This window comes from Echiichthys vipera (genome assembly GCF_963691815.1).
Source record: "Echiichthys vipera genome assembly, chromosome: 14".
Classification (NCBI taxonomy): Eukaryota; Metazoa; Chordata; class Actinopteri; order Perciformes; family Trachinidae; genus Echiichthys; species Echiichthys vipera.
This window is the reverse complement of record NC_139839.1, coordinates 12,148,162-12,160,446: the sequence shown is the minus strand read 5'-3', so window position 1 is coordinate 12,160,446 and position 12,285 is coordinate 12,148,162. Positions and strand designations below refer to the sequence as shown.

The window sequence follows — 12,285 nt, the reverse complement described above, 5'->3', positions numbered from 1 at the left end:
GCATGAGAGAAGAAGAAAGTTAGGCTTTAATAATGTTGTGTTTGTGCGTTCAGTAGCTTGGCTCTGTTGGCTCTCTCCCTCCTCAGTGCTGCATGGATTTGCATCTCATTGACAAAGTTTATCAGCTAAAAAAGCAACACGCTCTGAGTTTCACCAGGAAGCCTCTATAATGGTCCATTTGAGCCAAGATGAAAGTATATCTTTCTCCTGTTGTTCTCACTGCATCAATTCAAATGGAAAGGATAAACAATAAAAGATGATGTTCTCATTTTGCTGCCTGGTTAGTCCCTCTGAGGATCCACAGTGGTTACAGTATGAGAAAATAAATAACCATAAATAACCTTGTCTCGACAAAGATAGAAGCATACGGATGCAACAAACACACACACACGCACACACACACACACACACACACACACACACACACACACACACACACACACACACACACACACACACATAAATAACACTGAAACAAGCCCTGTAGATATAAAACAGTCAGTCTGCATCTACCATTTGTTCAATGCAGTCAACTGTTGCCAGAGTTTGACAGATTAGAGAAACCCCATCGGCCCAGATGACTGATGTGCAGATTGACCTTGGCAGGTACAGACAAACGGCACACACACACACACACACACACACACACACACAAACACACACACACACACACACACACACACACACACATACACACACGCACACGTGCTAATACAGTATGAGCATATGCAAACAAGCTCCGACACTTCTCCCCCCACCCTGAAATATTATATGCCAATATGTATAATGAGCAGCCAAAAAACAAGCTTGTTTAGTGACTTTGTGCCAGGTGGGGATTTGAATGCAAAACAAAGCAATTAGTGCTTTGCTAACGGCTTTTACATACAGTACCAGTAAAGTATAAATTTGGAATAATCACTCTGTACATTGTGGGCTGTAATAGTTACAGAACTACCCATGAAATCACAAATTCTCTTTTATACAGTTGAGCTTGTTTGTTTTTAGTTTCGAGAGTACTAGGCTGTTTCCCCCGTTCCCCGTTTTCCGACTTTATCCTAATCATAGCTTATCATCTCTGCTCTCCAGCGATATACTATTAACATGACAGTGGTTTCTATCTTCTCGCCTAACTCTCAGAAAGAAACAGAATAAACATAATTCCCATAATGTGGAACAATATATTTAAATCTCTATAATACAAGACCTTATACTCGTACCTCCAAACCCAGTCATTGTTTACAGTCTGTCTCTTTGACAGATGTCTACAGATTAATATAACAACAAGCTAATGAAAAGCAAAATCGTTATCAGACAATAGCCAGTGGGTTCGGTGGTTGTGTGATGGCCGATTCGTTCCAACTATTATGCTCTCCACACAGACTTTTTACCTGCATGCAACCAAAGCAAAAATGATACTCGGACTCAACAGAAACCAAGCCGCTTCTGCAACCCAAATCTTGTAATGTTGCCTCCAGATTTTACGTTACTATGTAGAATATGTTTATAGAGATTACTCTGAGCTTTACCTGACCTCCTAAATATGACCTTCGATTGATTGTTTGATCCAAGAACAGTAAAAAAAAACTGAAACCCAGAAGTAAAAACAGTACTAATGTCATCGTTGTGGAGAATTGTTCTCAGGCTTCTTCATTGGGGACTATTAACCCAATTAACCTTTGTTTCAGAGAGGAGACAGAATAGAGATGACAGAGTAAACCTGGGAATCCTCCAGTAGTTGGACGTTGGTTCTCAGTGTATCTAAGCCGACACTATCCACAAATTATACACAAGGTGTAAATCAAAGCAGATTAACTGTGACACGCTTGAAATATTGGTCAAATAATCTTTACTCAGTTCCAGTCAATTACCATAAACTGAATGAGTGTGTGTGACGATAAGCCTGCCCAGTCCTTGTCCTATTGTTCTTTAACCCATCGCCCAATTGCAGAAGAGTAGGTCATGAGATTACATTCAACTATTCTGCCTTGATTTCTTTCTCAGGCGTTCATTTATTCTTTGCCAAGTTCAACAGGGCGATACCAAGCAGGGAAGCAGCACGCTTTCATCTGCAGTGGCGCAGAACAGCCATGAAAGGATCAATATCTCTGAAAAAGCAATAGTGTGTAGATCTCTTGGTACCAGTATATTGGCTTCTTCCCAAGACACAGTTCTGCAGGAAAGAAATGTTCCAATTCTGTTTATATTGAATGTATGGTGTTGTTAGGCATAAAAAAAAGATTAAATCCCCTCGGTTGTGATTTCACTGGATGACAACCCCTGTCACCTGGGGTTAGGGACTTTCACTCCTCCACATGCCTCACACTCATGGAAAGAATGAGGTTTGCATTCTTGCTTTTGTGGAGACGAGGCCTCCAGCATCCAATTATTTCACTCCTTTAAATGCCTTCACAGCAAAACCCTTTCAAAGGTCTGTTCTCTCTTTCTCTCTGTGTAGGACGTGATTTCACTCCTTTATGTCTTTGTAGTCCTCCCCTCCAGTCACCGCTGCCTATAGCGATTCACAGTCTCTGAATGTACCGCTGTCCCTTCTCTCCTATTACTCTAATCTCTGTGCCAAACGCCATGGGACAGATTGCAGCTAAAACATATGGGAGAAACAGTCCAAGGGTTTCCATAGTTAAAGAGGTATAGCAAACCCATCTCCAGGGAAAATGAACTCTCTGAGTGATACTTCAAATCTGATATTCCTGCGGCTGCTGGACATCATGCCGTGATGAGTCCCTGTGAGGGAAACCCTCTCTCTCATCCACTTATCTCCCTCACTCTTACTTAGTTCTTAGAAAATCCTTTTTCGCATGTAATCATAATCTCATCCGAGCAGATTCATCACTGCCATTGAGACAGTTTATGCAGCAAAAGGCCCTTAAAGCTATTCTGCAGAAGGGAAAGTTTCTTTTTCTTATTACTGTGGTACATCCAGTATACCTAATTTCAGCTCTTTTTACACACATTAAAAACAAGTGGGGGAGGCCCTAAGGGAAGGACACATGAGGTCTGTCACTTAGGTACAGTGTATTATTTATTTTTCTGTAATGTGTTGGACAGCCCATTCACTAACACACCAAGGCTGATGGTTTATTTACATTCACCTTTATAAGTGACATCCCTTTTTACTATCAGCACCTCACTTACCAGCCGTGACAGCGACGGGAACTAACACAGAGGCAGATTTTGTCAAATCAGGTGTGTAGTTTAATCAAAATGAAGGTCAAGTTTGAAAATGGGTGATTTGAGCAAGGGGCATGGGCCGCCCCACTTCACGCCCCTGGCCCGATAACCATGCAAGACACAGTTATGAAGCGTTGCTAATCCACTTAAAAAGTCCTGCTTCGTGATACAGTCCTCCAATAGCATCACTCTTGGCACTTTACCCACAAGCAACTACTACGTCATCCCTCCATGACATCAGCTCAGTTTCCCCTGTAATCAAATGCATTTTGATGACCTCTATCCTATTTTTCGACGTATTTCTGTACCATGTTGTGATTGAATATTATTTCTGGCCTATGATTCAAGTAACGCTTCAATTCATCAATTTTCTTTCTTTACCTTCCTCGGTGCCACTACACTTCAGAGGGAAATATTGTATGTTTTACATCACTGAAATATATGAAGTTAGCCCATACTACTAGTTACCTTTCGAGGTTTGCATGTACTCAGAGTCAGTTTATAAATTAGCATTGTATGTAAAGTTTAGGATTTGCTCCACCTCAACCAGCTACAACTTTAAAATGATACTTAAACATTAATGTATCATTAACAATGATACATTAGTATAATATACAGCCATGCATTTTAGTGTAGACTACCATTTAGCAACCCAGCCACCATTGTTTTTCCAATGCACCTTCCAAGCACCTCCGGTTCGTTTTTTGTGATTGGTTGTAGGTCAATCAAGTTGTGTCTAGAAGCATTTCTCTCTGCACCGTTAGTAACGCCCCTTGGTAATTGAAAAAGAACTGACAGTCTGGTGATGGCAGGGTTGGAAAAAGAGGCCAGGGGGCCATTCATCAAAACATGCCAGCCTGACAATACAGTTGTTGTTAATACTTTGAGTGTTGCTGGAATATTTTACTATTTTAAGACTACTGTCCCTGCTTTGTGCACCTTGTTACTGTACTTTTTTTTATAAGTAAAGTTTACCAAAGTCATTTTATTTAAGTTTATTTTGTGTCAATTTTTTCACAACTTTAAGAATCTCTTTTCATCTAGCGCCATAATCTGGTCAAAACTTGACCTTATATTAAAGGAGACGTATCATGCTCATGTTCATACTTCAGGTACTTGGGTTTCAACTAGAATGTGTCTACATGCTTTAATGTTCAAAAAAACACTTTATTTTTCCCATCTGTCTGAATATATCCGCCTCACAGCGAGAAGGTTCCAGGTTCGCATCCCGACTGGGGGCCTTTCTGTGTGGAGTTTGCATGTTCTCCCCGTGTCTGCGTGGGTTTTCTCCGGGTACTCCGGTTTCCTCCCATCATCTAAAAAAAAAGAAAACGTGTTAGGTTAATTGATGACTCTAAAATTGCCCGTAGGTGTGAATGGTTGTCCGTCTCTGTTCGTCTCTATGTGCCCTGCGATAGACTGGCGTCCTGTCCAGGGTGTACCCCGCCTCACACCCGATGTCAGCTGGGATCGGCTCCAGCCCCCCGCGACCCCAACAGGGACAAGCTGTTGAAGATGAATGAATGATGACCCTCTGTATGAAACGCTCCGTCTTAGCGCCTGTCTTTTTAAGTTCCCCTTCCATAAAACTCAGTCTGCTCTGATTGGCTTGCAAGAAAAATATGGGACGATATATTCTAACGAGCCTGCATGTGACATAGGAAGAGGAGCCAAATCTGAATGTCTTGTTGAATTTCATGTTTTCTGATGTTGTCAGCCCACAAAAAAACTGGGTTGTCTTTTTTTTCTTTGTTTGAGTAGGCATACACGAATATATGTGCACAAACAGTGATTTTTTTTTTCATGATTTCTCTGCTTCAAATAAAAGCATAGAAAATAACAGTGATTTTTTTTTTTTTAAACCATCATGTTTGTCAGTGAAATACCTGCGTTCTCTTTATCTAGGTCACATCTTCTGCTCTCTGTTGCAGTCAGTCTGGTTTCCAAAGAGATCAGTTCTCTGGCTTGGACTGAAAAACAGAAAATGAATGGTTAAATTCATTTCTTAATAGGTTACAAAAACACAATGACCTCTGTTTTATTTTTCATTAAATGTAGATAAATAAACTGATCCATATAATAATGATTTTAAAGGTTTATTCTGGAGCTCTAATTAAGTGCAGGAGTGCACTGTCAAACATCATCACCTGCAGTTTCTCCCTGGAGTTCACTCTCACTGCCGCTCTGTCTCGTCTGCAAGTCTGGAGTTAATGCAATGACAGTGAATTACAGAGCAGAGCCAACTGTTCACATGAACAACCAATTAATTAAAAAAAGTCCATACCAGAGCTCTCTCTCTGCAGCAGCTCCAAGTGCCCCTTGGTGGGAATCAGCTCAGTCACCTGACTCTCGCTGTCCTTCACTCTGGCCTCCACGTTCCTCAGCTCCACTTTGAGCTCCACCATCATGTCTCACAGCGCCCTCACCCCCGCCCAGATGTCAAAGGTGGTTTGCTTTGTGGTCAGCTCGGTCGATTCCTCACCTGCACCTCTTGGAGCTGTGTCCTGAAACTCACCCACCTCACTGAGGCCTCCATGTTTCCCCTTAACCCCAGACCCACACAGGTTGAGCAGCAACAACAGCAAACCAAGGACCACCCTCATTGTCCAGTTAGACGTCTTCAGTCGGCCCGTCTCATATAGTCTCCAAACTTCAGCTGGCTGAACAAATGGGAAATGTTTCTGTTTGATTCAAGGCCTCGGATGATTCAATATGATCTCTGTGCTGGTGAGGACATTATATCCTCCCATGCAGTCACAGCTCTGCATAAACCGTGTTTATTAATACACACAAAAACACTCAGAGAAAAATACTTACCCTAATTCTGAGGTCTTTTACTGTGACTGAGGGCTATCTGATTAAAATCAGAGGCGAGAGTAAGAGTTTTTTTCTTCACTCTGTCTCACTACTTATCTCAGAATATTTTTATCTACAAAAGTGGGGCCCTATAAAAAAGGTTTAGAAAAACAACTGAATCATTCTCTCTGATATGTTATAAATTAATATTAATAACTGTCATCTGTTTGAACATTATGATAGTCTTTCAGATCTTATATCAAGATTTTTGTTGCCTTATAAATCATTTGTTAAATCACTGAAGCCCAGATAAAGTTAATACCTGTTCTCTTGAGCCCTCTGGTGGTAAAGAAAAAATACTTTGAACAATTCAAAGGTCCTTCAGACGCTGAACTAGGGTCAGGGGTCAAAGGTCAGATAATCATACATTCACTCTCACAAGATATGAGGTAGAAATGCTCCTGTTGGTTGAGTTTCTGTTAAGTTGAGATGGAACAAAATATTTTATAATTGTTTTTAGTGTTAAACACACTATACATATGTTTATTTTGGTGCAGATGCAAATGCAGGTAAAAAAACAAATGTAGAGGATTATGCTGTCTTCATGGAGGTGTAGCTTATGTTGCCTTTTGGGTGTTTCATTGAACTACATTTAGTATCTTCACTATGTATGTTCATGTGTATGGACTGTAAATTGGAATAAAAGTTGACAAATGAATGAGAAGTTTTGACTCAAAACATAAATCAGCGCCAGGGTTTGTTAGGAGGGTTAAGGCCAGGAGAAAGGATGTCACTCGTTTTTCCTCTCCCTCAGTGTTGTTTATCTTTAGCCATTCAAACCCCTTTTCAATTATCGACACTTGCTGCTTTAATGGCTTTAAATAAAAAACTTGAATTAACACCTTGCGGTTGAATGCCTCTGCCAACCAGTCAAGCTGCAGTTTACATCCAAACTGTCTGGAGTTGCATAATAAATGTAGTGAAGACTTTGAAGCAATTTAATGAAAGGTATTAATCGTATTTGTTGGTGAAACACCGATGCTTCACAAACGTCTTGAACCCTGCAGCACAGAGCATCCATACAATCGCCACAGTTTAACGATTAGTATCACCAATTAAGTATTCGACCAAATGTCACCCCTTCTCTTCCTGAGCTCTGATGCCGATCAATGGAGAGAAACATTATGATGTCACAGTGAAGTTGACCTTTGGGATATAAAATGTCATCACTTTATCATTTTTATACTATCAGACATTTGTGTGAAATGTTGTCAAAATTAGGGCATGATGACGCTGTTGCCCTGGCGATGGCTCCGAGTGGAATTGCTGCTTCTTCTGTGTCCCAATGAATTGCCTTTTGGGGAACTTTATCATATTCAAAAACTCACCAAACTTCACAAATAATTCAAGAGTGGTGGAAATGGAAGTATTTCATTAGTTTCAGTATTGGGTGTGGCAAATTGGCTCGCTTGAACCCCCAAGACTACAGGCCCTACTCCATCACTGACGTGAATAAAATAAAAAGAATAGTAGGCGGACTGTTAACACACACAAAAAAAGCCTCTAAGAGCAATATCCTAAACCTAACAGGAAGTCGGCCATTTAGAATTATATGGCCATTTTCCAACATTTGTCATACTTTGCAATAAAGACTTACAGAAAACAGACATTAAATACATATTTGTTTATATCACGGTTCTTGCGGTTTATGCAGTAATTTTATATGAGGGAAACTTAAGATACTGTACATCTGTAGAAATTTGAAGTGTTTTTTTCAGATAACAATTTTATTGCAATATGCCTTGTCATGAATATTGTTAAATGCGAAACTGAAACATTTAGTCGTGGACCTTTCAAGTCTTACATTTACATCAGTGAATGAGGCTTCACGTCTTTCTGGCCTGTAAGAGTCTGACCATGTCCGATTGTCTTTTTGCGTTTACTGTAACTTTGCTGATGTGATTTCACATCTACATTGTGCTATAGTTTTATTTTCCTGTAGAGGTACACGGCACCAGCTATGTAGCCATCCTCATGCTCTGACACTGCTCTCTCCCACTTTTCCACCTCAGTGACATCCACACAAGTCCAGAGTCCTTCGTCTTCCATCTGCTTCAGCTCACGCTCCAGGGCGGCTTTGTATCCCACATTGTCATGGTTACTTCTGGTTGTCATGCAAACATAGCCCCCTAGTGGAAACAGAATGATTAAAACTCACCTACAATGAGGGCATACTTATTTACAGCCAAGGATCAGAACTGTAGTTGAATCAGCATCAACCCAAAACACATATTCTCACCTGGTTTTGTCGACTCACACAACAACCTGACCACGCCAACCGGGACCTGACCAGCACTTAGTGCTCCAACGATCACAACCACATCAAACAAACCTGCAGTAGGAAGGGGAGTGATGAAGAGAGTTTACTTTACTACTGATAATAACACTAAGATTAATAATTAACATTTAACAGCCATGATATGTGAGATATCTACTGAATCACAGTGATGAACAATCCATCTGAAATAATTTAGTAGCACTGGGTTATATATCCATATTAAAATGATTCAAATCATTCTATTACCCCAGTGGACAGGTAGCAGCTCATCTCCCAGCATGCACTGCTTCAGGTCCTGGTACAACCCACTCTCTCTGGCCAACTCCAACATAGCCTCGCTTCCATCAATACCAAAAAAATGTCCAAATCCATGACTCTTCATCTGTATAACGGACACATATTGAGTTGTTTATTAGTATTTGTGGTCCAATCAGCTGAACATGGAAACCAAAAACTGATAGTGACCAAAAAGGGAAAGGTTTTAAAGGAGCACGATGGCTCCCACAGACCCTTCCCCAATACGTGAAATACAGGCGTCGGTAACAGCTGCCATTTTGCGTCGCGTGGCCGGACCGGCTATCACAACAAACAACAGATAAACTCAAATTACAACACACACAGAGGCCCTGTTCAGACCTGTTTCTTAGTGATCAGATCACAAGTGTACAGCTTTAAGTACAGAGGTCAATGCACACAGACGCATAAGCTGCATGTCCATTCAGGTAATAACTCTCCACTGGGAAAGTTTCAGGGCACGCCCTCTCACTTGCCATGTTTCCATTACAAAAAAAGGCCTGGGAGGGATTTATGAGTATCCAGAGGTGGCGTTATCAATGAATTGGTTTCGACAGAGGAGTGGCGCTCCATTGTTTCTCAAAATGAGAAATACAGAATAGTTGCAGTGTGTGTGAGATTGTGAGGGAGAGAGGGAGGGAGAGAGGGAGCATGCAGCAAAGCAGGTCAGAAGCCAACCTGGCTGCTGCAGCACGCATTTTAACAAGCCCGTGCAAAGATGCACACGCACAGATAATTTTCTGCGCAGCGTTCTACTACACAACTGTCTACTTCGCCGTGTTGGAGTGGCGTCTGTGCTACCACACATCACATCCCACTTAGAGTCACATCAAATCAGCAACCGGGCTTCTCTCAGGGGAGAAAAACAGCCCTGCTCTGCCACAGGGCCAACAAACAGCAGGTCAAACGGCTGCTCGAGCGACTCACATGCAAATGAGGGGCGTTTCGGCGGGGGAGACTCGACACATTCCGGGTATTGGACCCTAATGGAAACGCACCTATTGACAATGCATTTAGATTGGATCACTTAAAGACGAGTGACTGAACTCTGCTCAGGGCGCCATAAAAATATTTGTTTGCTGCTATTTTAATTATCTCAATGTCGTGTACGGTCCCTTTAAATAAAGATTTTCATCCAAACAACTAAATATGTCCAAGGAAAGGAGACGGAAATACTTTATCTTCTCTAAGGAAACAGACCCGGCATCAACACAGAATATTTTATAGTAAACAGATTAAAAAAAGCTTTTGTCAAATATTAAATGAAGTATGGCTTCGTCAAGACTGTAAGGATGCGGTTACTCCATTTGATTCAGTTTTCCTTTGACTGGAATCTCATAAATGCGGGAGTTTGTTCTCTGTCTTAGGAGTTTACCTGTTTGGCCACCAGTCCTGTACCACAGGCCACGTCCAACACTGCAGCTGCTTCACGATCACCGCTGAAATGGGAGGAGATGCTGTTTGCTGCCAGACTCGGTGCACGGTATTCCAACACAGCCACATCCTACTCCAATCAGGTTTAGGAAAGAACAGTGGACATTATTTGATTTCATAAAATATACACACACACACATTTCTCAATCATACATGTTTCACTTTTGCACAATAACATCAGTATTTCCTATAATTTAACTAGACAAAAAAAACACTGTGTCTGTTGCTGTATCATCCAACTGTACTTCAGTCATCTAACCTGATCATAGTTCTCTGCCCAGGAGTTGTAGAAGTTGACCTTTTGTACCGTTGTGGTGCTTTCATGACATGATAAGATGACGGCTTTCACATTTTCAAATGTGTTTGTGGCGGCTGCCATTATGTACAAACCTGTTCAGGGAAAGAAGAACCAGAGACAATATAGTGAAGAGATAATAACAACAGATATCAGAGCATTCCTTATAGATAGTAAGTTTAGTGCAGATTTTGCACGTGTTTTAGTTTGTCTTATTTTATCTATTATCTGCACACCCTTGTGAAGATGCTATATAAAGAAAGTTGTGTTAATATTATTATTATATTAAAATTACAGCTCTGTATGCTTAGACCTGAACAGGTGACTCTAGTACGTTAGTTTTCTAAAACGCTGATCACCAACACCTTTTGTTTTGTTCTGGCCTTACAGTTTCTTCACAGATTTATTTTGTGTTGTCATGTGTAGCCAAACAGACCAATAATAAAATGAGCATTGTACAAGTACAAGGCAGCGGTTTGATTGGTAAAAATCTGTTTGGTTACTGTGAAGATATAAATGTCAAAAGTCAAGAAAACGGTCTTGCCTGCCAATTTAAGGGTGTTTTGAGGAGTATTACATCAATAGGCTTTAAGCAGTGGTGGGATTTTCAACACAGGCTATTGACCAAGGAAAACAAACTGAACATTTGACTGAAACATTGTTCAGAACAACTATAATTCAGCACTTTTTAAGCATTTTAAGGTGCATTTCCAGCACCTTACAGCTGTGGTTAACTACATATTTGTATACAGCACCTACAGTATATTCAGTGTTATTACACTTGCTCAAAACGTTGAATTAGATGATAGTGTGCTGTAAATAACCAACATAATGTTTCAAGACAGCTCTCTACAAAGGGGTGACAAATTAAAGGAAACCAACGTCTCATGTTTGTGGATAGGCTTGGCGTTTGACCTGCAACGATTAGTCGACTAAAAAACCAACAGATATATAATCACCAAGTATTTTGATGATCTGTTAATCGTCAAAAGTCATAGTTAATGCAAAAATGTGCTGCTTTCAGTCTCTCAAATATGGAGATCTTGTTTTGTGTTATGTCATATATGTCAAACCATAAAGCATTACATTTCAAGCACTTTATTCAAAATCCAAGCACTTTTCAAACATTGACAACAGGATTTCCAGCACCCGTACGAATCCTGCCTGATTATAAACCCTGCTGCTACAACAAGGAATGGGCAGGTGTGCATGGTGGTGACAGAGTTACCTACTGTAACCTCGCTGGTTGCTGTTATTTGTGCAGTTTCTGCTTCATTCGGGTTTCAAGTTGGTTCCTCCAGCTGTTTCCCAGATATAACACTACACACAAGGAGCATAATGTTGCAGGAAGCTGCGCTGTGGGTGTTTGGTTTCCCGGCTTGCTGTTGCATTCACGGCCACCATCATGTCTGCGTAAAACCCGTAAAACAGGAACGAATAGGGGCAGACCATGTACCCGCAAGGCCCGCTGGGTATGCGGGTCCAGCAGGTCAGTTTAGTGTCTCCCACCTGAATCCAAAAAGTGTTAGAGTCTCAAAATTACAAATAATGAGTGATACAATGATTTATTTGTGTATAAAAACTTATTTGAGGACTGTCATTTGGACTGAATTTTAGAAGGTGATAATGCCTTGACTCAAGTATTTTTACTTTATTATGTATGTACTATGCATTTTATTTTTATGTATGTATGTATGTACCTTAATGTATTGTCAACATAGCCTTGCCGCTTTTAATATGTTTCTAAGGTTTGAGAAATGCAAAGTCAAAATTCCTACCAGAAGATATAGTGTACTGAATCGTTTTTTGTTGTTTTTTTGGAGAAAAACAAATAAATAGTATAATATACAATATTTCCATAGGCTTTTTTATCACATAGTCCGGTACAGTTGTTGGAGGTATGCACCAATATAAGATATGATTGCAACCCACCATAAAA

At 40.5% G+C, this 12,285-nt stretch overlaps 1 protein-coding gene across 2 annotated transcripts; it reads right to left on the bottom strand.

The window, feature by feature from the left end:
• Positions 1-7,725: 7,725 nt before the first annotated feature.
• mettl27 (methyltransferase like 27) lies at positions 7,726-11,685 on the bottom strand. Of its 2 annotated transcripts, none has more exons than XM_083927047.1 (6): positions 11,579-11,685; positions 10,311-10,441; positions 9,993-10,121; positions 8,570-8,705; positions 8,285-8,377; positions 7,726-8,174 (listed from the first exon to the last, which is right to left on the bottom strand). In XM_083927047.1, the coding sequence occupies exons 2-6, from the start codon at positions 10,428-10,430 to the stop codon at positions 7,966-7,968; spliced, it is 687 nt and encodes a 228-aa protein (XP_083783173.1). In that variant the 5' UTR covers positions 10,431-10,441; positions 11,579-11,685; the 3' UTR covers positions 7,726-7,965. The 2 variants fall into 2 exon arrangements, with proteins under 2 accessions (XP_083783173.1, XP_083783172.1); XM_083927046.1 differs by having other exon boundaries at positions 11,575-11,658.
• Between the last annotated feature and the right edge of the window lie 600 nt (positions 11,686-12,285).

Coding starts and splice junctions, on each gene's coding strand:
- mettl27 (XM_083927047.1), bottom strand. CDS start 10,430: ATGGCAGCCGCCACAAACACATTTGAAAATGTGAAAGCCGTCATCTTA. Junction 8,706..9,992: donor CAGGACTGGTGGCCAAACAG/GTAAACTCCTAA, acceptor TCCGTTATACAG/ATGAAGAGTCATGGATTTGG. Junction 8,175..8,284: donor GTGTGAGTCGACAAAACCAG/GTGAGAATATGT, acceptor TGTTTCCACTAG/GGGGCTATGTTTGCATGACA.